The sequence below is a fragment of the Actinia tenebrosa genome, unplaced genomic scaffold (genome assembly GCF_029948245.1).
Source record: "Actinia tenebrosa isolate PJP-AT-01 unplaced genomic scaffold, QUT_ActTen_1.0 PGA_scaffold17__23_contigs__length_9995812, whole genome shotgun sequence".
Taxonomy (NCBI): domain Eukaryota; kingdom Metazoa; phylum Cnidaria; class Anthozoa; order Actiniaria; family Actiniidae; genus Actinia; species Actinia tenebrosa.
The window spans coordinates 6,555,295-6,582,491 of record NW_028292577.1 but is presented as its reverse complement, the minus strand read 5'-3'; the positions used below and the strand labels follow the sequence as shown (position 1 = coordinate 6,582,491).

General features: G+C 35.2%; 5 protein-coding genes across 9 annotated transcripts in view; 3 read left to right on the top strand and 2 right to left on the bottom strand.

Annotated features, from left to right (window-relative positions):
• The window catches only part of LOC116286214 (tachykinin-like peptides receptor 86C), a 67,863-nt gene that overhangs the window by 9,262 nt on the left and 31,404 nt on the right, over positions 1–27,197 (bottom strand). The window lies entirely within an intron of this gene.
• Positions 567–26,580, top strand: LOC116286233 (5-hydroxytryptamine receptor 6). Of its 4 annotated transcripts, none has more exons than XM_031692698.2 (2): positions 567–832; positions 24,514–24,774. In XM_031692698.2, exons 1-2 carry the CDS (start codon positions 575–577, stop codon positions 24,625–24,627), a joined length of 372 nt encoding a protein of 123 aa, XP_031548558.1. In that variant the 5' UTR covers positions 567–574; the 3' UTR covers positions 24,628–24,774. The 4 variants fall into 4 exon arrangements, with proteins under 4 accessions (XP_031548558.1, XP_031548557.1, XP_031548556.1 ...); XM_031692697.1 differs by having other exon boundaries at positions 591–832; positions 24,514–26,580; XM_031692696.1 differs by lacking the exon at positions 567–832 and adding an exon at positions 5,350–5,585 and having other exon boundaries at positions 24,514–26,580.
• Positions 10,499–13,039, top strand: LOC148910369 (uncharacterized). Its single transcript, XM_089031775.1, has 3 exons — positions 10,499–10,950; positions 11,211–11,425; positions 11,716–13,039. The coding sequence occupies exons 1-3, from the start codon at positions 10,662–10,664 to the stop codon at positions 12,883–12,885; spliced, it is 1,674 nt and encodes a 557-aa protein (XP_088887901.1). The 5' UTR covers positions 10,499–10,661; the 3' UTR covers positions 12,886–13,039.
• LOC148910368 (uncharacterized) lies at positions 12,454–15,259 on the bottom strand. The gene has a single exon (XM_089031774.1). It carries the CDS (start codon positions 15,063–15,065, stop codon positions 13,182–13,184), a length of 1,884 nt encoding a protein of 627 aa, XP_088887900.1. The 5' UTR covers positions 15,066–15,259; the 3' UTR covers positions 12,454–13,181.
• LOC148910367 (uncharacterized) lies at positions 17,720–20,599 on the top strand. Its single transcript, XM_089031938.1, has 6 exons — positions 17,720–17,837; positions 17,912–17,981; positions 18,230–18,542; positions 18,683–18,773; positions 18,878–18,999; positions 19,078–20,599. The coding sequence occupies exons 1-6, from the start codon at positions 17,733–17,735 to the stop codon at positions 20,585–20,587; spliced, it is 2,211 nt and encodes a 736-aa protein (XP_088888064.1). The 5' UTR covers positions 17,720–17,732; the 3' UTR covers positions 20,588–20,599.

Here is a 27,197-nt window from a genome sequence, read left to right as displayed (position 1 = left end):
TTTGAATGCAATTAAAATAAGGGTTGCCCCGTCTAGCTGTGTTATTTGCCTGAGGATATTTTAAAGTCAGGTATGTTTTGTTAAAGATCATTAGAACTTTGATGGATGGATGGATGGATGGATGGGTGGGTGGGTGGGTGGATGGATAGATGGATGGATGGAAGAATGGATGGATGGATGGATGGATGGAAGGGATGGATGGATGGATGCATGGATAGTTGTAGGGATGGATGGATGGAAGAATGGATGCATGGAGGGATGGATGGATGGAATGGTGATATTTTCACGCTTATACGAAATATGTTCTATCACGCGTGTATAAGATCATCAAACACTACGTGATAAACCCAAAGGACAATTAAATTAAACTTGATTTATTCGTTTTCCTAATTCATATTTCATTTCGAAAATGGTCATAAACATGGTCTATCGAATAATCTAGAACACGATAATAAGAAAATTTCGGAAACTTTTCACAAAATCTTTGAAGACCCCAAAGGAATAACTACTTGGAGCTGCAAATCAAATAAGCCTTTGAAACCGGTTTAACGAGTTCCATGATCGCAGATTGCGCATGACGGTGCAGATCGATTGGAAAGCTGTTTTTGAAATGGTTGTTAAGTGGCTAAGCCCAAAGATCCTTGATGAACTTACTTTAGATAATACAAAAACATTTATAAAGGTCCGAGTGCTGCTGGAAATAGCTATCTCAGAGCTATCGTTCTTGGATCATTTTTCTCATAGCTGGTTCCTCTATACTTGGTTCTGTACATGGTATTCAGACAAAAGCACGCAGCTAAAACCGGCGGCAACGACTGAAATATTTTACGAAGTAAGTTGATTTGTGTAATCTTTTTACTTCTTTATCTCAATGCGCGTGTTAGAAATACAACTGAAAACTAGAACTCTTTTTAGCCACAATGTTGTTAAAATACCTCAACATCACAAGTCGAATTTTTCAAATTTTTTTTTTCTTCTCATGCTAGCCAGGAGACCAAAAACGATATTGAATTGATTTAGAATAAAAAATTCAAATTCCTAGTTAAAGAAAGTCAATGTGGGATTGCAAGCTCACTAGATACACTGTGCTGACGAGGCCCAATACAGGCCGCGAAACAGCTGTCCACGGTTTCTAGTTGAGCTGGTTCATTTTTTTACGCGACTTGAAGTTGTGAAAGGCTGATCTGGACTTGTACTTATGTATAGTTGGATCTGGATTGTACTTATATGTATCGCCAGATCTTAGCCATATGTAATTTCAAAATCATATGAGAATAGGTTGTTAAGGCTGCAGAAGAAAAACTGGTTGTTAGGACATTGGTAAATAAATATTGAACGGCTTGAACTTCTCCTATTCCGTCTTAAGGTTTTTCGGCCATGATACAGCTTGTGCTTGCGTAGAGTAGCACTGGAGGATAAACTTTAATGTGGGGTTTAAATATTTCGTGCTGCTTTGCTTCATGATACTTTTAAATTGAATTCCCGCTGTGACCTTAATTTTATCCGGTCAAAAGATATACGGGTAAACTATAAGAATTCAAAATAAACTTCTGTACTTAAGCGATGTTGGCATCCTGATTGTAAAGTTGATCATCGTTATTCTGTAACCTGGGGGTCAAAAAATGAAAAATATCAACATCAAAAAAGATTTTCGTTCAGTCTTTTCACCCCCAGCTTGGACAGTTTATTCTTTAAGTAGGGGGAGGGGTAGGGAAAGGGAGACGACTGCTATGGGGGGAGGTGAGAGTCAAAATATTTAAGTTCTAAATTAATATTTTAAAGAACAGTAGATAACGAATATGTTTGTTCGACTTTGTGTTCTTAGCCTAATAAGAGTGATAAATCAAGAAGAATTATAAGGACAGGTAAAAGTTCTTAAATGGTATAATCATCATGTTCCTTCCGCTTTTACTCGAGTCGTTAAGGACGAAAATCGAAAATTGTTTTGTCCAATTTCGCTTACTAAGTGCGTCTTAAACAGATTGTAATTAAAGTTGTAAGCTGGATTTGTCATCGACAAGAATAGATTGAATCATGCCGGAAGTCAAGGACGATAGTGCAGCGGTAGTACACTCGCCTCTCACTTTTGAGGTCTGGGTTCGATTTTTGTACTCGGCATCACGTGATTAGAGTTTGTAAGGTCTCTTTCTTGATTCAAGGCTTTTTCTCCCTCTGCAAAACCTAGCATGCTAAATTCTAATTAAATATGTGAGTAATCTGTGAGCCTTGGCCTTACTTTGATCAGCGCCCAGAGTTTGTTTCAGAGTATCGATAAAATTTGAAGGTTTTTTCTATCATACTGTCCGGTGGACACTTTGTGTAAGATGTCATAGAATGGCTTGGTCGTACGTTAGGATCTAGTTGAGTATCGTTTCAAACGATGCGTTCTGAATTTAACAGCATCTCATGTTTAAAGGAAATCTTGGCTTTGAGATTTACTGAACGGTTTGTTGGGGGACGAGGGGGACTGAGTACTTTTCTATAAACCGTCTCATTCCCAGTCCTCCCCTTCCTGTAAAACCTACAACTTTACTGACCCCATCCCCTATCTACCCTGTGACACACACTGATCCATGCATTGCCTAGGTCAAGGAGTGGCTGTTTCAAGATCTATCCCCATCTGTACTTTTGCGCTAATCAAATTCCATGTTAGATCCAAGACGCAAAGGTTGAGGTGATACATGAAGTATATTCCGCACTTGGCCGCCATATTGGAAACCCAAGATCTCGTCAAGCATGCCTTATAAGGCCCGGTTCATACGTCGAACTTTTCATGAACCGAACCTAACACGTTGAAGATCGACCAAAGACCGTCAAATATCTGCTTTTGCTTCAGACGTCGTTCCAAATTCAGTCGATCCAATTAGATTTTACCAAGTCAAGCATTTCGCGATTAAATATAATATATGCATTAGGTTCGGTTCATGAAAAATTCGTCGTTTGAATCAGAGTAGCTCCGAAGTCGTAATTTCCGACCGCTTCAGTCGATCTTAACGATTGGTTCGATCTCAATGTTATGGTCAAACTTAATTGGTTCAGACGTCGTACTTTTCATGATCTTAATTTTTAGCATTTGGTTCGGCGCATGAAATATTCGACGTACGAACCGGCCCTTAGAGAAAAAAACTGCCTTAGAAAGAAAACAAAAAGAAAATATGACAAATACATCTATATAGTTTCAGTAAGATCTCTGGATATGACGGTAAAGCCGGTATCGTTAAGCTTCGGGCTTTTAGAATGTTGTTTACGGCAAACGTGAACGGAAACGTTGGTTAACCATAAAAATTCTTTAAAATTAGTGAATAGGAATCGCAAAAAACCTCCAAGTGCTAGATATACAATCGCTATTATTATCCTTCTAAAAACCACAGTTAATAATGTTTAATATTTAATTTGTTTTTTTGTGTGGAAACTTCTAGTTTAGTAGTGACAGGCAATGATTTTCAAGTTTTTGGTTTTGAATAACTCAAAGCCAGATGGATTTGAATGGACGTTTTTAGATTGTTTATTTTTACCTTATTTTTTCTAACTCTGCCTTTTCATAAATGTATTATTCTTCAGTTTTAAGTTTTTCTTTATTGTAGGAAGCATGGAAACTTGCCGGATTCTTAAAAAAACACCTAAAATATGTGGTTTGTCTAAGTCACGAATCGATCATCGAATTGATTGTAATCCAGAGGGTCACGTGATCCTATGTTTCCTTATGCATAAGTTTTTTACCTGGCTTTTTCAAAATCCCCCAACAGAATTTCTACAAGCTTCTAAGTCTATTATTCCTTCCTGGTTCAATTAATCAAGTATTTTTAGATATAGCAGTATAAGATGAAGCCAACTTCGTTAACGTTGAACTGGGCTTCCTGTGGCAAGAAGAAAAACTGGGAAGGAAACTCCGTCTCATCACCAGTACCTTCCTTCTACCCGAGAATCCTAAATTATAAGTTCGAAAAGTTTGAAAGGTTTTGGCAAAAAATAGTACAGCTTTTTCTATTTTAAAAAAATCTTGCTTTTTGAGGGATAGCGTTCAAAACTAACCACTTGCTTTCCGCCTCATCGAGCCGTCTTGCATAAAAAATTTTATGAGACTTACAAGAAAAGATTACAGTGTTCTCAAAAGCCGATAACGTTGGTTTTAATCTGTAGTTTCTGCGAAAAGCTAAAAAGATTATGATTGACTATACAAAGATGTTTGTAATGGGGATTAATTTACGACTGGAAAACACGTTGGCAAGGTTTAGATGGTATTCGTAAAAGACAAAACTTAATAGGAAAAAAAGATGAACCAAAATAATAATGAAATATCATATTGGTTAGCTGTTAATATTAAGCCACGTTTACCCTGGAGATTTTTGCTGCGAATTTTGTTGCGATTTTTGTGGCAATTTTCGGAAATATGAAATCTTTTGTCTCATCCTTCAAAAGAGACATTCGTCTAGGAAAATCTTGGTATCTCTTTACCATTATTTATTATGGACAAAATCGCAAAAACATCGCAGCAAAAATCGCTAGTGTAAACGGGGCTTTAAAGATATTGAGATGGTGAACGACTTGATATGAAAGGAAAAATACCAAAATGAATGAATGACATGAAAATAATATAATAAAATGTGAGTGATGAAAATCTCTTAGAATATCGACTTGAGACAAACCACTGCTGCCAAACAGATTTGAATTTTTAATTTAAAATTTAAAAGAATTGATTTTTGATAGAGAATTTTTGGAGAGACCTTGGAAGACATAAAGGAAAGATGAAAAATTAAACATCGAGTGATGAATCAAACAAAGTAGGGTTCGAAACGCCGCTATATCAAGAAACGACAAATCAAAGGTTGGAAGGATTTTTCCTCTTCTTTTTTTTTAAATACCCCGACTATGAAGGTTCTATTTCTCTTTGGGCGGTTGTAAAGCAAACGCCGGAGGATAAATGTAATAATCTCTGGATACCAGTTTAACTTTTTTCGCAAGTAAGCGCTTTTTGATCTCAAAATAAATCACTCTACTGAATTTAACTCGATACACATAAACCGTATCTTTTTATAATATAAAAAAAGGTTTTATCTTTTTTTAAATGAAAAAAATACAAATACATCCAAGTTTCATTTTACCATACACTTTCCGTTACGTACGGAGCTCGTATATTTGGTTTTGTGAAATACCTAGCCTGCGTGCGTATAATCAGTAATCTATAGATGATGAGCTGTAAGTGGGAGGGTTTAAAATACGCGTTTAAAATTACACCGCTGTTTACCGCCTTTCCAATACTTATTAGTGTAAAACTGATATTATTTCGTATAAACTTGGAGCAGACGCAAGACTATGAAGTCATGGAAAATCCTCTTCAATCGGGTAAAAACGACCTGGTTTATAAGTATATATACGTATACTAGTACACATTCAAGTCGAAGAAAACTGACTAAAGATAGTAATGGCTTCAAATGGCGTCGTTTATCTTCGAATTTGAAGTAAATATCTTGCGAGTTTAAGAGGTAAAGTTAATACAGTTGTATGTACAAGACAATGAGCAAACACAGAATCTCATTCACACGAACTTTAAAGCGGAAAACATGTTGTTGAAGATCAAGTTTAAGGTGAGAAGAAATTCGAGTGTCACGGAAGTGTATTGATTTCAAAATAATTTTTGAAGCGACTTTAAGTAGCAACCTTCACGGAATGAAAAATAAATGAAGTTATGACAATCATATAAAGCGCAAGGATAAGAATGTAAACATTTAGCAAAATGTTTAATTGCAATCTTATAAATATATGAGTAAAAAATGAAAGACACTTACGTGATTATACGCGCTCAAACTCCTTTCAAAACTAGTCTTTAGCTTAACTTGTAAAGATTATTTTTCTTCTCCTGTTATAATTTCTTTCTTTTTCACTTTTTAAATTTCACTTGTTTTCCGACATTTTTTTGGGAGTATTTTTTTGAACATCATTTATGGATATCACACTTTTTCAGATTTGTTTCATCGATAACAGGTGTCCAATATTTATTGAAATATTGGTTTTCTAATATTTGGTACCATTAAACACATTCCTAAAAAGTCGGTTGAATACTGCCAAGGTGGTAGATTTGTAGTTTTTCGCGCTTTCTAGAAACTGATTCTCAATGTCTAAATATATTGATATGCATGTATTTTTCCGCGTGCCATATTGTTCAATAAATGTGTCGAAAATAGATTACTTAGTGGGCAATATGGCAAGCAAGTATCACACGTATAACTAAGTTTTTTATTAAAGCTCTTCCACGCGTATCCGTTTTCGAAAGGGTTGCATTTTCCAGTAGCGAATTCACCGGTTGTATGTGGACGGAAGGCCAATACGGAAATAAACTAATATGAAAATCAGTTTTCAAAAGTCTCCCATTACGTGTGGATGGGCGCCAAGTATCAAACACAGGACATACAACTAAACAATTAAGACTCGAGTTCCGCGCGCTCTTCTTTGCTGGAATTTTTTTTTGACATTTTTTCAAAAGGAGAATATCACTTTGACTTAAATGAGTATTTTAATTTTTCTCAAATCTCTGTTTCATTTGTTTTTTTAAAAGGGTGGGGAGGGGGGGGGGGATGACTGAAACGGAATAGTAATGAGACAAGCTGGAAATAACATATAAACTATATAAATGTCTGTAAAATTGATCTCTTTTTAACACACTGGTTTTTATGATGATTTTTAAGCATTTGTTGGACGTAAGAATTTCTTAATTTACGCATATTTACGGATTTCATCTTTCATTTAGATTTCCTATTAAAACTATACTTTTCGATGAATTTTTCATAAGTTATATTTTAGGAGTTCTGCAATTTTAGACCAAGAATTCAATATATTGAGTATTTGTCACTCCAGTTACTCCAAGTTAGTTTATAATATTTTTTAACCTGTTGGAAGCAACAAAGATATTCAGGTCGCTCAAACATGAAAATCGCTCTAATATATGACACAACCTAGTTATAGAACTCATCGCGAAATATGTCATTGCATTGAAAAAAAATCAAAGGTCTTTGAATAATAATAACATTACTGAATAACGTTTATTTTTTTAAAAACTTATTTCTAAAACTCAATGCTTTTTACAACAAAAAGTCAAAATTATAAAAGCAGAAAAAGAAAATTTAAAACTAATGAAATATATGTAATCCAATATAGATACATAACTAAAAAAGTAGATGGAAATAGCGCAAAACATGAATTTACATAAGAAGCTTTAAATGCCTTCTAGAGTAAAACTATATTATTGATAAACAAGTTGAAATAAATATGTCTTGAGCTTTGTTTTAAATATGTTGATGTTATCAGATAATCTATAGACCCTTCTCAAAATTATCTTGCATGCGAGGATAACTAAAAACAAAAACTAAAAGAAATTCCTTCAAGGAAAAATGTGATTTCTCTTGTGTTTTGATTTTAGCCTCGCATAATTTTAAGAAGGGGCCATACATTCACATACAGCTGGTTATCTCAGGACGGACTTGACCACTAATAAGGGTTTTTAGTATAGACGTACGTGCGTTTGCATCGTAAAGAATTAATGGAAATGGATGAAAATGTAAAACACAAATGACTTCCCCTGTAACAACCAATTACAGTCGCGCAAGCAATGTAAAGCAACCAATCAAAAACTAATAAGAAACCCATTTCAGAGTAGGAATTTTGATATTTATATCTTCATTGTTAGCACAGCATCTTCATTAATAATTCATGATCAATATTGGTTCGGAAAACCATAGAATCAAATATTTAGTAATTACTTCTTGTATTTAGAACCAGAGAGCTTCAAGGTCAGGTTAAACTGAGTCCTGGAAAAACGATGTGGTAAGACCTATTTTTTATTTAAATGCTTGAAATTTTAAAATACCTGTTTCTCGTCATTACCAGTGAGAATTTAAAATAAATAAAATGTGCTTAAATATACGTATTAGGATGAATATACGTATTAGAATTTTTACAGAAATTAGTATTTTCTTGGGCTAGCGGCAATCCTGTTCCGTTATAATGAATAAGAAGATTTTAAATTTAATTTTTGTAATTAGGCTACAACTGAATTTATGGCGTTTTTATAGGAAGTTAGTGGAATGAATAAGAACTAATGGTCAAAACATCATGTTGAATGAATAGCTTAAACTTTATGATTAGAATCATAATAAAAGGTTATTTGAAGACTGTGATAAAACCGAAAGATTCTCCTAGGATCGATTACTTAGTTAAATTTGCATGAGCTTCGAAATAATTTAACGTTATAAAAAGGGAAGTGACTGAAAAAGATTTAAAAAAAGCCGGCTATCTTAGCTTTATTTAACAAGACCACAAATATTTCACATTAATTATTAAGGTTTTCTTTTGTTTGTTTTTCATTTTCATTTTTTTTTTTTACCGCAAAAGCCGTCAATTATAGTGACATATTTTACATGTTAATACTAGAAATATGACAGACAAATGCTTTTAAAATCCCATAAGAAACCATGGAAGACATCCGTCGTAAAGATTTCAAATAGCTAGGCAATGTGCATTGCCGATAGATATAACGTGTCAAATATCTTTCAATAATAATAATAATAATAATAATAATAATAATAATAATAATAGTAATAATAATAGTAATAATAATAATAATATCTTTTAATATTTTAAAACAATTCAGTTGAAGAATCAGTTCCACAAAATTTCATTCAGAAGTATGCGACATTTTAGTTGATCAGTCCAAAACCTTTCTACTGTAATTAGTATGAAATTTAGCAGTATATTTTAAGATGACTTTGATCCAGGGGGGGTAAAAGGTATAAGCACCCCCGTAGCCTCCGAAGTGCCTTTTTACTCGTACCCAACATTTCAACCACGTTTAACGTTGTGCAAAATAACAGCGATCATTATTGCTATTTTTAAAACACGCTTAAAAATTATTAAAAGGCATTATTATTATTATTATTATTATTATTATTATTATCATTATCATTATTATTATCATTATTATTGGTATATGTAATAGGACTCCATGCTGTCCAATTAAGAAATAATTGGACGAGGAAAATTCCGAGGACTTCCAAAATTGGATGAGGCCGTAGGCCGAGTCCAATTTGGCAGTCAGAGGGATTTTTCGAGTCTAATTATTTCTTGATTGGGGAGCATGAAATCCCATTACCTATTAATTATATAGCTGCCTAATTAATTCCATATCTACAAGACCTGTCCGATTAAGAAAATAATTGGACAGTTACCTATATGGGATTAATGAGAGGCTGTATAATAATAATTATTATTTTATTCTTGACTTTTCAATAAAGTTCATTCAATCTGACCGGGTTTAAACCATAAACCTTAGGTATTCTAACTTTCCTAAAAAAATATAATGATAATAATAATCATTATTATTAGTTATTATTTATTATCATTATTATTGTACTCAAAGTGTGCCATAAGATAAATAATTTTTAGGAGCCTACAGATTTACATGCGAAGCATTTACGTTACACCCTTAGGGATAAATTGGATCATGAAGTGTGACGTTAGTTTGTTAAATGACGAACGGGGATAGTAAGGAAAGTACGCACTACTGAACAATACGAGTTTATTAAAATACCATGGTCTTTGGTTGAATAGCTGAATACAATAACGCACAACCGAGACTAAGGCTGAGAAAAGAGAAGTCGAAACTGGAGTTTTGCTGAATTCAAAATACTTCTCAATGTTATTTTTCTCTTGCAGCATCCTCTTGCAATTTCATATTTTTTGGCCTCCTGGATCCGCCCCTATAATGTTATTTAACATAGTGGCATTAATTTAAATCGATGTATAGGTGATATAGAGGAGCACGTGGGCGGATAATCACACGATAACTCAACACTCGAAAGGTTTCATTTGCCGTTTTTATAAACCAACCACATTGCGCCAAAGAAAAAAAGAACAGCCAATCAGAATGCTTGAATACCGCATCCGTATCGCAATTACTGTCCATTTATAATACTGAAATATCTAATCTAGCTTACAAACATATGGGAGGCCGTCCTCACCGACTATTCCATCTTTGAAGTGTTCCATATTTTCTGAGCAAGGGGGTGAGTTTCTCTATTTGGCTCTCGTCCCATTCGTGTAAGTTAATATTTTACGTAATTTCGCAAGCCATTACTATATTTTCTATTCGAGAGCTACAAAAAAAAAACAAAAAAAAAAAAAAACAAAAACAACAACAACAACAACAAAAAAATACCCACAATAGTATAGCGAAACGCTAAAAAAAAAAACTCGTCGTCAGTAGTTGCTTCGTGTCACCAGCCAATCGATCTCTGGTTGGTAGATGAACAACAAAAAGTCAAACGAAGTATAGCATTATATAAATCACAAATACATATCTTTTTACCTTGGGAATAATGTTTGCCCATTTCAGACCACCTGTCATTCTCTAGAGTAACATTTTCTTGTTTAATGGCCGTGCATGACTGAGATACATGAATATGGATATGACTCAAGTAAAGAATATTATTCTGAAGAGAATACTCCCTTTGCTAGATCGCGTAAGACCGCTGGAAAAAGATATTGGGGCGCGCTTCGATAACTTGGAATCGAGGCTATCCCTGTATACGAACTCATCTCTCTGTGACAGATATAAGAGGTTTTTAGTATTAGTTGCTGTTAAGAAAGCTTTTTGATCGTTTCAACGACTTATGGAGGTAAATAATACTAACAAGAAAAGGCAAAGAAGCCGAGGAAAGCAATGTGCAGCAGCAGCTTGCAATAGCTTTGAATACTTGAACGATGGAAGCCGTTCAAACATTCGGTTTTTCCAGTTCCCAGCGAAGGTATCTTTGCGAACTCGCTGGTGCAACTTGATCAAGAGGCAGCATGGGAGAGATGGATTTTATGTTAAGCCATCTACAGTGGTCTGCGATAAACATTTTCAGCAAGAAGACATTTACAAACCTCCAGGAGGAACGCGACATAGGTTACGGCCAGGTACGTGAGCTAAGTGATTATCGATCAAGCTGGATTTACTTTGTTTGATTGTTTCATTCAAAATGCTTACTGCATGCATGGAGCCTATGTAATGGCTTATAACATGTTCTTTCAGTCAAATGATAAGTAAAAAGTCAGATACATTAAATTCTACTTTCCTTGTGCCCATTATAGACTAGCTCGAACCTAGTAGCTTACTCAAAACTCGTTTCACTGTTTAAAATTACCTATTTATCACTATCGTTTCACTGTTGTTGCAGGTGCAGAGCCATCGATTTTCGAGTGGTCACCTCAACCCAAGAAAAAGACAAGAAGAGTTTTGACAAGAAGAGTGTTAAAAAGTAAAGAAAATGTGTCACCAAAGCCTCAAGAACAAAGCGTTTACATTGACATTGAAGAGAAAAAGGACCTTGAAGAGAGCCCCAGTGAACCTGCAGTAAATGTATGCGAGACTGACGAAACTGATATGCCTCAGGTAGTTACATACAAACTATTATGAATGTTTTTTTTCTTTTGCCCAAAAAATATACCCTTGGTATTATGGGTTTACCTTGCGAGTATAAAACTAATAAGTCTCATTTTATGTTGCACTGATAGCAGCACAGAATGCCATCCAAGTGCTCAAATATAAATGTTTGTAAAACTTATAAATGTGTTGTGCTGTTTTAAATAACTACCCATAATGTTATTGTTGTTCATTGCTATATTTATTATTATATATTTATGAGAGTAAACTTGACAAAAAACTTTCTTGTTGTATTGCAGGTACAAGAAAAATCCACACAGACTGACTGGTCATTTGATTTTCCATCATCTTCAAAGAATAATGACCATGATTATGCCTTCACCTTTACTCAAACACCTAAGTACCCTTGCGAATACCAACAGACTATGCAGGAAAGGCTAGAAGTCAAGTCAGAGATGTTGAACAGTCTTAGGGTTAAAGTGGGAAATTTACAGAAAGAACTTGATGACTACAAAGAAAGGGAATTCAGCCTTCAGAAATTTAAAGATGATGACTCTGCCATTCAGTTTTACACTGGATTCCCCAACTATGATACACTTGTGCACTTTTTTAATTACATTGAACCAAAACTTGAAAAAATGCAGTATTGGGGCAGTGGTGATGTAAAAGATTCCCAGACATATCAAGAACAAGGCAAAAAGAAACCAGGTCCCAAAAGGAACATAACATTTATAAATGAGTTTTTTATGGTATTAGTTAGACTTAAAGTTGGTCTTTTTGTCAGGGATTTAGCTGATAGGTTTAACATCTCTATGGGTCATTTTTCCAAGATTTTTTGTACCTGGATAAATTTTTTATATTTTGAATTAGACCAGTTATTTCCATTTCCTTCTCAAAGTGCAGTGAGAAGAAATATGCCAGAGCAGTTTGCTCTGTATCCAACAACAAGGGTAATAATTGATTGTACAGAGATATTTGTGGAGGTTCCCTCTTCTATGACAGCGCAATCATTAACATGGTCGAATTACAAACACCACAACACTTTTAAAGCTTTAATTGGTATTTCTCCAAATGGTCAAGTAACCTTTGTTTCTAAACTGTGGGGTGGAAGGGTTTCAGATAAGTTTATAACTCAGCAATCAGGCTTAATCCAATTTCTTAATACTGGGGATAATGTCATGGCTGACAGGGGGTTTGATATTGGAGACATCTTACCTCAGGGAGTACATTTAAACATTCCTCCTTACAAAGGTAGTAGAAATCAGCTTACTGCTGAAGAAGTTCAAGAGACAGTGCATATTGCATCTGTACGCATTCATGTGGAGCGAGCAATAGGGAGAATAAAGGGATATCATATTCTTGATGGGACCCTGCCTTTAAGTCTATCTCATGTAGCTAATCAGATATTTACTGTTTGCTCCTATCTAACTAATTTTTTGCCACCTTTACTCCCACCAAAATGTATCTGATTAATAATGAGATTATTATTAAGATAATTACAAAAGTATTTTTCTACTATAAAAGTCTTCGAATGACTATTTAGCTATCAAGTAACCAAGAACTTTTTGTACATTTCATACAAATCATGTATGTAAGATTTAGTAATAAAAATACAGTGACTTGTTTTGTCCAAAAACGTTTTTCTTAAAAACAAACCATATGTTGATAAAAATTTGTGCAAAATTGTTAATAGCCTGCAGTCAGTATACCCACAAAATACATGTACATGTAACTACTGACTGCACTTTAACTATATTTTACAAGGCTAAACACTTCTTTTGGCCTTTTGTGTCTTCTTGAAACTTTTCCAACCACCATGCTTATAAAGTGGGATGCCATGCTGAACTCTTCTTGTAAACACTTCGGGGAGAAATGCCCTTCGATAGAAGTATTCGATCCTTGGTAGAACAAAACTAAACCACCACTGTCTATCAAAGTATACTCTTTCAATGTTCAAGTTTGCTGGACCAAACCAAACTACAAAATCAATCCATTGTAGCTCACAGACAAACATTTGTCCCTGGACTTGATAGTAGTATTGATGACCATGTTTTAGTTTAGGAACTTGACCGTCTCGTATTGATAAACAGAAGTTTTTGTCCTGGCATGCTTCTTCAACAGACATTCCTTTCTTCGAAAAAGGACATTTCACTTCTAATCCACCCTGCTTCTGCCCATTAGCATTCTGGTCGAAAACCATTCTGTCAAGGCTTGCCCCATATCCTGGCCTGACTTTTGAAATAATTGTTCCTACTTCCCAGACTTTCAAATTTGCATTCCCCTCTCTAGCTTTCACTGCAATGTAGTCTTCAACTGCAACAGATTCATGCAACTGTCCATATTCAAGTGCTGGAACAGGCTTTCTGACATCAGGGATATACATCATCCTCTTTAGCAGCTTATCAGGTTCTGACGTCCTGACTGCTGCAGATTTGAAATTTGAAGCAGTCAGTTTAATCCTCTTTAATTCCCGCCAAGATGCATTTGCACTCTGTCCTCTTGTCATCCTCTCAATTGTTTCTATTTCATTGTCATCAGCTTTCTCAGTATAAATGTCAATCATTGACTTAAAATTCATAGTTGAAATGTCATAAAAATCATTGAATGGCAACTCAATATCTTGTTCTATTTCAATATCTGGTGCACTTTCAGGAACTGACTCACAAACATTGTCAATAATCAAATTCTCATCATCAACTTGCAGAGGCTTGATATCATGAAACAAGAAAAATGAAGAGCTTTGCATAGATTGAGCAAGATTGGAACACAGTGTTTCAAGTCTTCCTGTGTTTATTTGTCTGTCATCTGGAGCCCTTGGATCATACAGGCTGTTTTTTGCTTTTTTTCTTGCTTCTTTTCCAAAGCTATACTTTGTAATTACGATGTCATCCACTGGCTTAGGCTGTATCCGAACATTTCGAGGTACATTCCAACTACATAGCCTTGATGTGCATGACACTGGCTCACAGCTTTCCTTCAAACCTCTATGGGAGAAGTCTTCCATGGCAAATAAGACCCCACCAACATGATTACAATGGCCACGACCATGTACACCCCTCCCTGCTGGGCACATACAAGCAGCTTTTAAAACATCTCCAAGATGAGTGAAAGAGATAATGGCCTTGTATTTCTCTTGCTTCATGGAAGCCAACACTTCTGCTTCGACATACGTAACTCTCGTAGAACAACCGACTCGAATGTCTTTGATATGTCCCTCTTTAAAAAACTGATACGCTTTGAGTTTTTTGTAAGCTGATGTCTGAATAGATGTGTGGTTATACTTGGATGTCTTGGTTACAAGGTAATCGTAAAGCTGCACAAGGTTAAACGTGGGTAGGTTTCGTAAGTCCTTGCTCCACTGGCAGTGTGAACATTCACGCGATAGCTTTTCGTAGGTTGTTTCTTCGTTGCTTTTAGTGTTTGATACGATATTTACTAATGCTTGCTCTCTGGCTTGCGGTTTTACATAATGATCCTTGGTCTCAGCATCTCCTTGTAATCTTAAATCTTTCCTTTGGAAAGTTGTGTGACATCGAATCACAAGGTCAGACTTGTTTCCACTCGACGTCTGATTTTCACGACGTAAAATCTCGCGTAATTCCTTGACAGTAAACTTTTTTAGCTCATCAAGCGATGGAATGGTTTCCATTGAATTAGTTCACTTAAAAATTTCAAATAAAATCACCGTATTACTGACTTTTGCTACTACTTGGAATAAAAAACACACTCGTTGATAAGGGATTGTTGTTGTTGTCACGCCAGCAATACAGGGATAGCCTCGTTTTCGCGTTAGAAGCGAACACGCGGCTTAGAGTCCAGCGGTCGCTAACCGAGAACTCGAAACTGGAGTATTACAAATGGGAATTATAGGCCTTTTGGGACATAGGAGACACGTTTATTTGAATGAAAAAACTAAATTCTAATGCTTTATCTGGGAGCGTATCCCTGATTTCTTTTAGGAGAGTCACTTCCCACTGACCATAACAAACTACTCCTCTCTCCTCTGCCAAACTTATTACATGCACGTGACAGGGAGAGGGAAAAGCATCACAGGCACCCCAGAATACAACCCTGTTTTCTGTCTTTGATATTAAAGTGCTACTACGACGAAAATCGCTCAAACTTGGATTCAGCTGAAACTTCCTAAGAATACTCTTTAAAGGTCCAATAATCACTGTATGAAGTGTTTTCTCGATATTCAGTACGAAAGTATGATATTTTTACGATTATTTTTTGGAGTCTGTGACGTCATACACTCAACATCGAACATCGCTCCATACATTTCTTTGTAGTTTATGATCAAAATATCAGTAGTAAAGGGAGAAAGAAATACCCAAACACCCCAAAATATAAATTATAGTCACAAGTAATGTGAAATAAGCACATTAGCCACCCTTTGGGCTTCATAGGAATAAAATATATTAAGGATTTATACACAAAGAAATATATGTAGCAATGTTTGATGTTGAGTGTATGACGTCACAGACTCCAAAAAATAATCGTAAAAATATCATACTTTCGTACTGAATATCGAGAAAACACTTCATACAGTGATTATTGGACCTTTAAAGAGTATTTTTAGGAGGTTTCAGCTGAATCCAAGTTTGAGCGATTTTCGTCGTAGTAGCACTTTAAATAATCTTCATCATCATCACCACCACTAGATGCATCCTAGCAAATTTTTTGAACCTCACCCTGGACAAGTTCAGTTACTGATTAAAAGTAGAAAATAGCCAGTTTTCAAAAACATTTTTCGTGATTATTTGGTATTTGACCGAAAGTTTTGGCAGCAAGATTTTGGAGGCTCACCATCTATTTTTGAGCTAGTAATCCAACTGCAATGTTCAAATAGGTAAACTTTTGCCGCAAAAATCGAAAAAAATACTATTTTTAGATTTTTCTCCAAAAATCTTGGAGATCCCTGGAGTGCTCCTTATGCTGGTTCAACCTAGGATCTCCACCTTGTTTTGGGGTCACGTTAAATTTACGAGGCTTGCAAGTCTAGTGTAAGTTCTATAACTACTTGGAACCCTAGGTTTCAAAGTTAAGTCAATTTTTGAAACTTGAAAAAAAGTTGCCTAAAACATGACGCAAAATTATGAAACTTGCTAGACATGGTTTTTGAAGGTTAAGAGGAAGGTTTGCAAAAGAATCTGCATGAATTTCGTAATTTTACGCAAAATACAGCTAATGGTAAACTTTTTGAACAAGTTCAAAAATAATCTTTGGCTCTTTTCGACTATCAAATATATGAAACACACGACAATAATTATGGAACAGATAAAGATAAGCATCCTCTAACAGTGTATGGGATTTTTATGTGAAAGGAAGGCATTTTTATTTTTTTATTTAACATTTTCGGAAAAACAATAAGAAGCCATAAATCTTCCGAAATTCGTTTAAAAGGTTCCATACCTCGCAATACAGCTTAAAAGTGAACAAATAGTCGGGACAAAGCATGGGAAGTGACTAATTTTGGGATAATATTGAAAAAAATTGAGCTTATCCTCAGATGGGAATTCATGAAAAAATCAAAGAATATACCATGCAATTGAATTGTAGCTTGGATAATGCATTGAGTAAACATCCAACAAAGTCTGTCTATACGTTTTGAAGTGCCTAATAGATATTCTAGGCATCTTTTTAAAAAAAAAAACAAACCCCCGTTTTGCGGGGGGAGGGGTAGGGTTAGGGTTAAGGATATTTGGGATACCGATAGTATCGCCATTTTCAATCCTTATATATTATTTTGCAGGATTTAATACTTTTTCACTAGGACCTATCTTCATGCCCTTTTGTAGAAATTTTTTATAGCATTTGTATTGTGCGATAATGAGCCCCCTTAACTCGCACTCATTCTCTCAGCTCAGGCACATGGTTGAAGTTAGAGGTAAGTCATACTTTTGTCATACTATTTTTCTTATTTTAGCTTATTATGCTTGAAAAAAAAGGTGTTTAACTAAGAATCTTTAAATATTAGAATATTCTTTCAGATCTTGTTTCGATAAACGGCTGCTTGACATGTATTTAGTGAATTTATTGCATTTTATACGATCGACGAACGGGTCAGTTGATCATTATCGACAATTTCTGAAATATTTGCTTAATAATATGACCTCGTTTTCTTATGTTCTAGAATTTATGCACAAAAAGCTATTGTAAATAAAATTAATCTGGTAGAGTAGCTAGATTGCTAATTTTTTCATTCATATTCTAACCGAATACCATATATTTAAGGCCTTACCACAGGAAGCCAAACATATTTTCATCTTTAGAAATTTTTATTTATTTCATTTTTTATAGAATTTTTAAAATCATGGCGGAAGATGAGTCTTCTTCGATCTCAACCGAAGAAGAATGTAGAATGTATAGGGAATTATTACAAAAACGGACAAAGGAATCTCTTAAAAAGAATCCTAGAGTAAGTTATTAATTTTGTAATGAAGAAAGGCAAGTGCAAATCAAACTTTGAAAGTTGTATTTTTTTCTCAAAAGGGGCTACTAGGCTACGACAAGTCATATAGACAGAGGTTTGCAAACACTCTTAAAGACAACCCAGGCATGGGTAAGAACAGACTATTAAAAATTTAATCTTTTGTTTGATATATCTTACCATTTTACCGCTCCATTAAGTAAACTATGATTTCAATTGAAAATTTTATCACCGTGGGTATGAAAAAATATTGAACCGACGTTTCGGACGTTATTCCTTCATCAATATGCATAACTATTTGTAATTTGAAATGCGCTATATAAGAAACTCACATTAATCAATTACTTGTCATTCTATATCAGTTTCGATTTTTATTTTAGTAAAGGAAGCAGGGGCAACAACCTGGAGAGATATAATGGGTGAACCACTTGACGAAGAAGAAAGAGCAAGATTAGGCTATAATACTGATGATGACGTTGAAAAGGAAGATGGTTGGACATCCACTGAAGACGAAATAGAGGGAACAAATGAGAGTAATGTCGATGTAGATGAAAGGATAAAGAAACTTGAGACTATGATATCAAATTTGAGAAATGATAACAAGAAAATTCAGACAGAAAATATTAACCTCAAAAGTGAAAACGACAAGATAAAGAAGAAAATGCATGAGCAGAGAAGTCGTACTTTTAAGTCGTAAGTAGCGCTTTTTAACTCCCGTCAATGCACGAATTAACAAATTGGAGCAAAGGTCGTGTGATGTAGCAACAGTATTTTGCTAAGCTGAAAATAATTCATAAGCACGAAATAACACAGCACTGTAATATCTTTTTCAGAAAATACATTTACAGTTGTCCCGTTTGCAGCTATAAAGGGTTGAACATGAAGCGCCATGTGAGGAAGCAACACCCAAATGACATGGACCAAGTGAGCTTCGTATTCATTATTACAAATATGATTTAGAGAAACAAATAATAAACCAAATACAGCGATACCAGCTATTTTTTATTTATTTATTTTTTCTATTTTAGCTTAAAATACAAAAAGAAGAACAAAGACTTAGAGCAGCCAGTAAACAGCGATGGTGTAAACTATGCTCGGCTTATAAGGCCAGGATCCATCAACATCTACATGTAAAACATAAACTTCAAACGTAAGTTAAATGGCTCCTTGATTTATGCTTTAGAATCAAAATACTAAATATAATATGTGTATATATTTTTTGTTATAGAAACTCTGAGACCTATAGACAAGTATTAAGGGAGGCTCACAAAGAATTTTTCTCACGAAAACATTGCAAAGCAAGTGGCGAAGGAGAAGACGCTGAAGATGAATATGATCAGGAATCCGGCAACAAGCAGCACAGAAAGACGAACAAGCAAGGATGCAACGAAGAAAAAACAAGAACGTGCCAAAGCAACAGAAACCGGAAGAGACAGCTCGATAGCAAAAGCCTAGAGGGAGATATTGAAAGAGGCGAGAAAGCAAAGAAGAAAAAAAGGCAAGGTGCAGCTGGTTGCGAAAAGACTGAAGTTGAAAGTAACGTCAATAAAAGAAAGGAACAAGAAAAAAGACAAGGAAATGCAGAGAAAGGAAAAAGAAGATCCATTGATACTACTAGATGTGATTCTGAGATGGAAGATGTCGGCGACCGTACATATAGTTTAGATAATGATCACGATAGTGAAGATGATGACTATGAAGTTACACAAGAAGATGTTTCAGAGGAATATTCAACCGAAGATGAAAACAATTCAAGCAATATATTGGAAGATTGGAATTCTGAACTCAAGGAAGGGGACAGTTTGTACGTCAAAGTTCTAAAAGGCTTCTGCAAGCATTTACAAAATCCCGATGGCGGCAGAAAAACCATAAGAGATTCCATTCAGTGCGCACAGAGGATATTCAAAATGGCGACGATCTTATCCAACAACAAGAAGATAAACTTTAACTGGGTTGCTAAACACGACGTCATTTGGGGTGAATTTGTTGAAAAAGAATTAAAAAGAAAAGAGGCAAATCCAAAGTTTGGACTATCAGCAAAGTCTTTAAAAGTCTATCTCCTTACTCTTGAAAAGTTCCTTAAATATGCTCTTCAACAACGCATGATAAAACCAAAGAAAAAGCACGACGTGGAGCAGCTTATAAAGAAATTGCCAAGCTGGAGACATTCATTGAGAAGAGACACAAGAAAACAAGAAGAACAACACTTTGACAAAGACGTAGATGAAATGCCCTCGAAAGAAAATCTAAACGAGCTGCTGACCCACAAGACCGCCATCAGAATAAAGGAATTTCTTAAATCATACAACAGGAAACACGAGTGCACATTACCAGAAATATTGCTTGCAAGAGATTATCTTATTGTGAGAATGTTCATCGAAACTATGTGCAGGTCTGGTGTGGTGGCTCATCTTACGATAGAAGAAGTGTTGAAGGCGAAGGAGCACGTTGTAGACGGGAAGAAGCAGTACTCCATAACGATACTATCTCACAAGACGCTTGTCGATAAAGGATCATCTTATCCAAGCCTATCAAATGAAATGTACGAGCTCTTAAAGAACTACATCATAGAATGCCGACCTTTACTTGTGACAGACACCGAAAAGCCAAACAACGCCAGGCCAGTGTTTGTTAGCAGTAATGGAGAGTCATTTGATTCGTCTTCAGTAGGGCGAAGAGCTGTAGAATTTGCCAAGAAGTTGGGAATTCAAAGAAGATTCACTCCCACACTACTTTGAAAAACATCATCAACAGTAGTGGCAGAAGAAGACCCCAAAACTCAAGAAATTCATGCACAGCTTTTGGAGCATAATCTCTCAACAGAGATACGATTTTACCGTCGTCTCCATAAAGAAAAGATCCAAGCTAAAGCTAGTGTAGTGAACCAAGAAAGGTTAGGAATCAGTTCTGCTCTTGGACACGTGAACAACCAAAAACTATGTAAAAGGAAAAATGAAAAGGATACAAATGAAACCGAGGAAATTTCCACCAAAGTTACAACTAAGGAGCAGCCTATGCCACTAGTTTCAGAAGTGGAAGAGATGCCAATAACATTTGTTCCAGACTCACTTGAGCCAAAGCAAAAACAAGTCATAGGACGGCCTACCAAATTCGGTGAGAATGCAGACCAAGAAATTAAAACCTTGTTTGTACATTTCTTTAAAATTGGTGTATGCCCAACAAACAAGGAAATCCAAAAAATCGTCAAGAAATCAAAGGTTTTGGGAAAGCATACATTGGAAGAAATAAGAAGCAGAATAGCGTATATAATAAAAGACAACCAGCCAGAATTACCACGAGGTACTGTCGATCCCCAGACCCTGGTTCAGGACTGGCTTCAAAAATCTTCAATCGAAACTAAGTCATCAGCCGTTTCAGAAAGACGTTCATCAATGAAATGGAGTGGAGAAGACAGTGAGCTAATAAGAATTTCCTTTGAAGAGGACATGAAACTAGAGTACATGCCAAGGAAATCTAGAATACTAGAAGTTTTTGAAAGCCCATCAGCTACCGAAGAGTTAAAAGAAATCTTCAACAGGGAAGATAATAGTACATGGAGGCAAAGGTGCATTGAGAAAGTGAGAACAGAATGGAAAAGACTTCATGAAAAGCTGCCAGGTTGGAAGCCATCGCAAACCATGCCATAGAGAGACAACACGAAATCAAAAGTTTATTGCGACACTTAAGAACTGAACAAAGATAACATTAAAAGTTGTGTTTTTGAGAAAGTCGGCACCAATGGAAAGAGATCATGAAAAAAGTTGTGTTTTGAGAAAGTCCCGCACCACTGGAAAGAGGTCGTGAAAAAAGGTCAAGCTACGACAAAGGGAGAAAAGACAAAAATAAGAACTGAACTAAAGATATTACTAAAAGTTGCGTTTTTGTTGTTTATTATATAATAAATCTTATTTATTATTCTCATTTTGAAAGTCATAGAGGAACTCTATATGCCATTAACTTTTCACTACTTTATGCATTCGGTGCAAAGAATGTGTAATATTCTCTACTAGGTATGCTAAAAGAAAGAAGATCTTTGATTTTTGTTTCAAAACATATAACAAATAAATTTCAAGTTGCTGTATTATGATTTTGATTATTGATAATGATTTTCCATTCACAAAATCCTAAGGACAGGACTTTAGCATGATGGTGTAAAAAAGCTATAAATACGTTAATTGGACTAAAAAAATACATAAGAAGGAAGGAATTTTCTTGGGAAATACTATTTTGTGAAGACAAAGCTCACCATCTATAATTTCCTGAAATATGGGGGGAAAACGAAACAGTAAACATTTTGAACATGTTCAAGAAGAGCACCATGTTCAAAAAAATTACTTAGAAATAGGTAAACTTTTTGAACATGTTCTAAAAGTTTACTATGTCTAAGTAAGAATTTTGAACATGTTCAAAAAACTTACCTACGAACTAGGTAAACTTTTTGAACTTAGGTAAGAATGCATATGGCCACCATCATCATCATTACCACCACCACCACCACCATCTTCATCATCATCATCACCACCACCCCCACCATCTTCATCATCATCATCACCACCACCCCCACCATCATCACCACCATCACCACCACCACCACCACCATCACCATCATCACCACCATCACCACCACCACCACCACCATCACCACCACCACCATCTTCATCATCATCATCACCACCACCATCACCATCACCAACACCCCCACCATCACCACCACCACCATCACCATCATCTTCACCACCATCCTCATGGCGATGGTGATGATAACAATGATTGATTTATAATTGATTTATAATTCATAATAACATATCATCATCATAATGATGATGATGATGATTATATGATGATGATGGTCATAGTAAACATAATATGATGTAGGATACAAAAATAAGATAAAAAACTATTTTATCATATAATTATCCATTAAATACCTATATTTCTCTTTTTCGAAAAACTGATATTTTCACGCGTGAAAATAACATGTTATTTTCACATGTGAAAATATCGTTACCATGTGTATTTAAGCTATTAGTTTATAAATAAAAACTTTTTATGATAATAAGAAGCTTGTTAAGTTGATTTTATGGATAATTATATAATAAACAGAATATTACATGGGCGCTTGGAGATACGAAATTTATCTTCTCGTGTTGAAGATCTTTTCAACACTCGAAGGTAAATTTCGTATCTCCGTGCGCCCATGTAATATCCTCTATATAAAAATGGCTTACAAAATTAATGAGTTTTTAGTCTTGAGTAAATTGATTTGAAGCGGCAGACGATCTAATATCAGCCGATAAGAAGTTCCAAAAGGCACATTTCCTTGTCCTATTCTTTTCCTTCTGTTGGCCTAATGGCTTGGAGAAATTCAATTATGACAAAGAACAAAGACCTACTAACTCCGGCGACGGAATATACTATGTTACTATACTACTAGCGGTGCAATGTTTTCTTATTCTAAGAAGTTCAATGAGATTATAACATATTTTTTTGAGATTTCGTCTACACTAATGTATAATTTCACAAAGAAATACTTGTTAAAGCAATGGCACGTGAAGTCTCAATGGTTCATTACCATATGATCTACAAAACTGTTCGCCATTTAATTCAAGCTAGGTCGAATTCTTATCATAATCACTCTACTATCTTATCGAGAGGGTATCTACGCTGCTCGTTACTACTATGCCTTTTATCTGTAGTAAAGAAAGGACTAATGATAGAAAGAGTGGCGTGTGAGTGTGACAATGCGATCTAACTACCGTTATAGATACACCTACTTTATCGTATGGCCGATCTTTCATATCATTTATGATGTCCATAGTTTGGTCGTAGCTAATGTCTTCCAGTTTCAGATCACATGTCATTATCATTAGCTAGTATTAGGTATTATTAGAGTTATGCTCGAGGGCATGTATAAGTGCCACTATCTATATCAAAGTAACCACTAACTCAATGGTATCCATTATATCATCTACCATCATCCACTTTAACAGTTATTTACCGGATACTGACTTACATTGAATAAATAAAGACCAAAAAACCGGGCGTCTCAAATCAACTCGTTAGAATTATGGATGAAACTGATGGAGATATCAAACTGTTAAATTCAATTAATAGAAATGAACGGGATGGGAATTGGATGGAAAATGGAAATAAAAATAGGAAGAGAAAGATGGGGATCCGCTTCCCGTGAAACCCGATCCTCTGAGCAGCTGTTTTTGTCGTTTATCAGACACATTGTCTTATTGTATAGAGTTGCGTCCAGGCTTATTATATTTTCGACTAGCAAGCTAAGCCATTATCTACAATCTAAAGTCTTGTATCATTCCAATCATAGGTTCTATAAGGCTTCCAGTATAGTTATTTATAACTGGATAGGCAAATCCTTTTGTCCCTTTGAAGGAAAAAACCGTTTCATTGTATTTTGGTATTCCATCCTGTCATTATCATCCCTCAAACGATTGCTGGTCAAAATCACTTGGAATATGTAGATTTATTAATTCGCGCATGTCTAATGATTGACGCGATAAGGAGAACAAGGGCAGTCGCCTGTGTCTTTGAGAGAGAAAGTTAACCTGTTCTCTGCTGCGCGCGAATAAGATTGAGTAATAGAATAATTTTATATAGCTTGACTAATCTATTTGAAAACAATTGCTTTTAATTCTAGTCCAATTCACCTGCCCTTGGTAGAGGTTATTTGAAGCTGAAGTCAGAGGCGTTTGAAGCAGTTAGGACCACGCAGTCTAAAGATCGGGATCATTTAAAAGAAGGGCGAGACTAACGACCCTTTTCATACTCAGATTCATTCGAGAAGACTTGAAACAGGAAGCTTACCCATATAGACAAGGCTAACACATCTGGGGGAAAAAACAGTCTAAAGAGAAGAAAGAAAAAACTGAGGTCTTGAATGAAAGCGCAAAAACGCCATGGAGTCCATATCGAATAATTTGTCCTACAACAATTACTCCAGAGATAACATTGCTACTTACATCCACCATAGACCAACATGGTACTGGATTTCGATTTCGTTTGTGTCCATAATAACCACGTTGGGGAATTCTCTCGTTATTTTTCTCATTACTTCAAAGAAAACCCTTCGAAGCCGAGTGTCTCCGAACTTGTTCATCCTGTCGCTTGGAGTTGCGGATTTTTTAGTCGGATCTTTTAATATTCCTGCTCTTCTCCTGTGTCGTTTTGCGATACGTTGTGGCAACGTGTCCTTGTCGATTATATACTCTTTCATTCCGTTGTTTCTAACATCAGCGACGGTTAATGTTTGTTTGTTAACGTTCGATGTGTATTTAGGTGTCTTTCATCCATTCTTCTATCCTAATCTCATGTATCCCTCAAGAGTTCGCCTTTTAATCGCATTTGCATGGCTGCTATCGGTCATTCTCAACATCCCAACGTTTATAACAGTCTGGAACGAGTTTGATGATAAAAGCGCCGGTTTCGCAGATCAAATATTGACACTTATTTTCTCTGTTCTCGCTAGTGGGTTTCTAGTGTTTGCGTACGCTCGAATACTTCGAGTGGTAAGAATACATCGACAGCAAATCAAGAAACATGAAACACAGCTTGCTACGAACTCTCTAAGCTTCCATTCTGCTATAAGCCCGTCCATTGCGTCTGGACAGAACGAACAAGTGCGGAGAAAGTACAAAGATGGTACTATTACAGCCACAGGATTTGTGACACTGATATTCCTAGTGTGTAATGGATTTTGGCAATACTATTTAATACACAGAATCTGGCCTGAAGCTTTTCCTATTTCCTATCCATTGATATACCTGATTCGACTTCTGGTTTACTGCACGTCGTCTATGAACTTTGTCGTATATGCGCTACTGAGAAAGGATCTGAGAGAGGAACTTGAATCGTACGTTAAAAAAATTTACAACAAGTTTGCTGGGAAAAGGATCACAGCAACAACTGAACAATGACATTAGGCAGATAATTTTAAAATGGAGAGAATGAACAAAAGATATATTATTTGGGTGAGATATATTTCATGATATAGCACATGTATAGACCATGGTTAAAAAAAGTAACATTGCGACTATACACGAGATCTCGAGGCCGTATATCTTAAATTTTAAAGCGATGTACGATAATACTGTGAACATTTTGCGATGTCATTGAACATTTTGAAATCATGCCTGAGTATGTTCACAGTTTTTGGTTAAATGAAAAAATATACGAGTCAAAAATGAACTCAGGATTTTTAAAAAGGAAGGTTGCAAAATGGCCGCGACGCCGAGCTTTGTAGCTGGCGCGATTGGCTATTAGAAAGGGGAATTCCAATTTCATTCTACTATGTAGTACTGAGCAAAAAAAAAAACGTGGTTTGCTCCACCAAGGGAACTTGATGGAACCCATAGTACTACCCCTGGATCCTCTACTACTATCATTTATCTTCAATTATTACCTTTAAAAAAAAGTTTGAAATAAAACTATGTTTATAAGTAACTGGAAAAAAAAAAAACAACATGCAAGGCTATAACTATGTCAGTATTCGCTGATGTGGCATACATGTCGCATTTGACAACACGTACGTTTTTCCCTTCGCTGAGTAAGATATCAAGGAAGTAAAAATGATACTCAAAGAAATATTTATCGTATAAATAATTTTTACTGAAAGAAATATTGATAGTATATAAGATTAAGCCAATGTGAAGTTATAACGATTCAGTCGGTATGCATATAATTATTGTAGTATCAATATAGATTGATTACATTATTTGATTATGTACATACATATATATATATATATATATATATATATATAGAATGGTATCCATATTGTATATCGTTCGTAATTAAAGAAAGAACATTCAAGAGTCATAGTCCCTTTCAATTTTATTACACGAACGTAAAAGCAACATTAAAAAAACATTTTCTGTTGAGAAATGCATGCATGCTGACACTATAATGGATTCCATCTGGTATTTTGCGACTCCTATTATAATATTTAGGATATTATATATATATAGTTTTTTGTTTATATTATTCCAATTTCTGTTTATTTTCTACTTTCAGAAGAAAAGAAGAAAGAATTAAAAAAAAAAAAAAAAAAAAAAAAGAGAGAGAGATAAGAAATTTGGAAAATGAGCTCTTGAATTTTTGGGAGCCCACTGACACTTTACAGGCTTCCTTCGTTACCAAAATATTTTTCTCTATTCTCGGTTTTTTAACTTCCATTTATAATTTTATTCCTAATCTTCAAAATCTAAATTCGAAACTAGAATTAGAACAGGGAAAAAATGGGAAGATAAGTCCCCTTTTTCGAATTTTACTGCCACTTAAACGACTTCCAAAGCTTCTCACCATTCAGGATATATTTTCGCCTTA

Excerpts from the sequence above, each read along its gene's own strand:
- LOC148910369 (XM_089031775.1), top strand. The coding sequence starts at position 10,662 with ATGGAGGTAAATAATACTAACAAGAAAAGGCAAAGAAGCCGAGGAAAG. Across the intron at positions 10,951-11,210 it reads GCGACATAGGTTACGGCCAG|GTGCAGAGCCATCGATTTTC; the intron begins GTACGTGAGCTA and ends CTGTTGTTGCAG. Across the intron at positions 11,426-11,715 it reads ACGAAACTGATATGCCTCAG|GTACAAGAAAAATCCACACA; the intron begins GTAGTTACATAC and ends GTTGTATTGCAG.
- LOC148910368 (XM_089031774.1), bottom strand. The coding sequence starts at position 15,065 with ATGGAAACCATTCCATCGCTTGATGAGCTAAAAAAGTTTACTGTCAAG.
- LOC148910367 (XM_089031938.1), top strand. The coding sequence starts at position 17,733 with ATGGCGGAAGATGAGTCTTCTTCGATCTCAACCGAAGAAGAATGTAGA. Across the intron at positions 17,838-17,911 it reads CTCTTAAAAAGAATCCTAGA|GGGCTACTAGGCTACGACAA; the intron begins GTAAGTTATTAA and ends TTTTCTCAAAAG. Across the intron at positions 18,774-18,877 it reads ACCCAAATGACATGGACCAA|CTTAAAATACAAAAAGAAGA; the intron begins GTGAGCTTCGTA and ends TTTCTATTTTAG.
- LOC116286233 (XM_031692697.1), top strand. The coding sequence starts at position 24,773 with ATGGAGTCCATATCGAATAATTTGTCCTACAACAATTACTCCAGAGAT.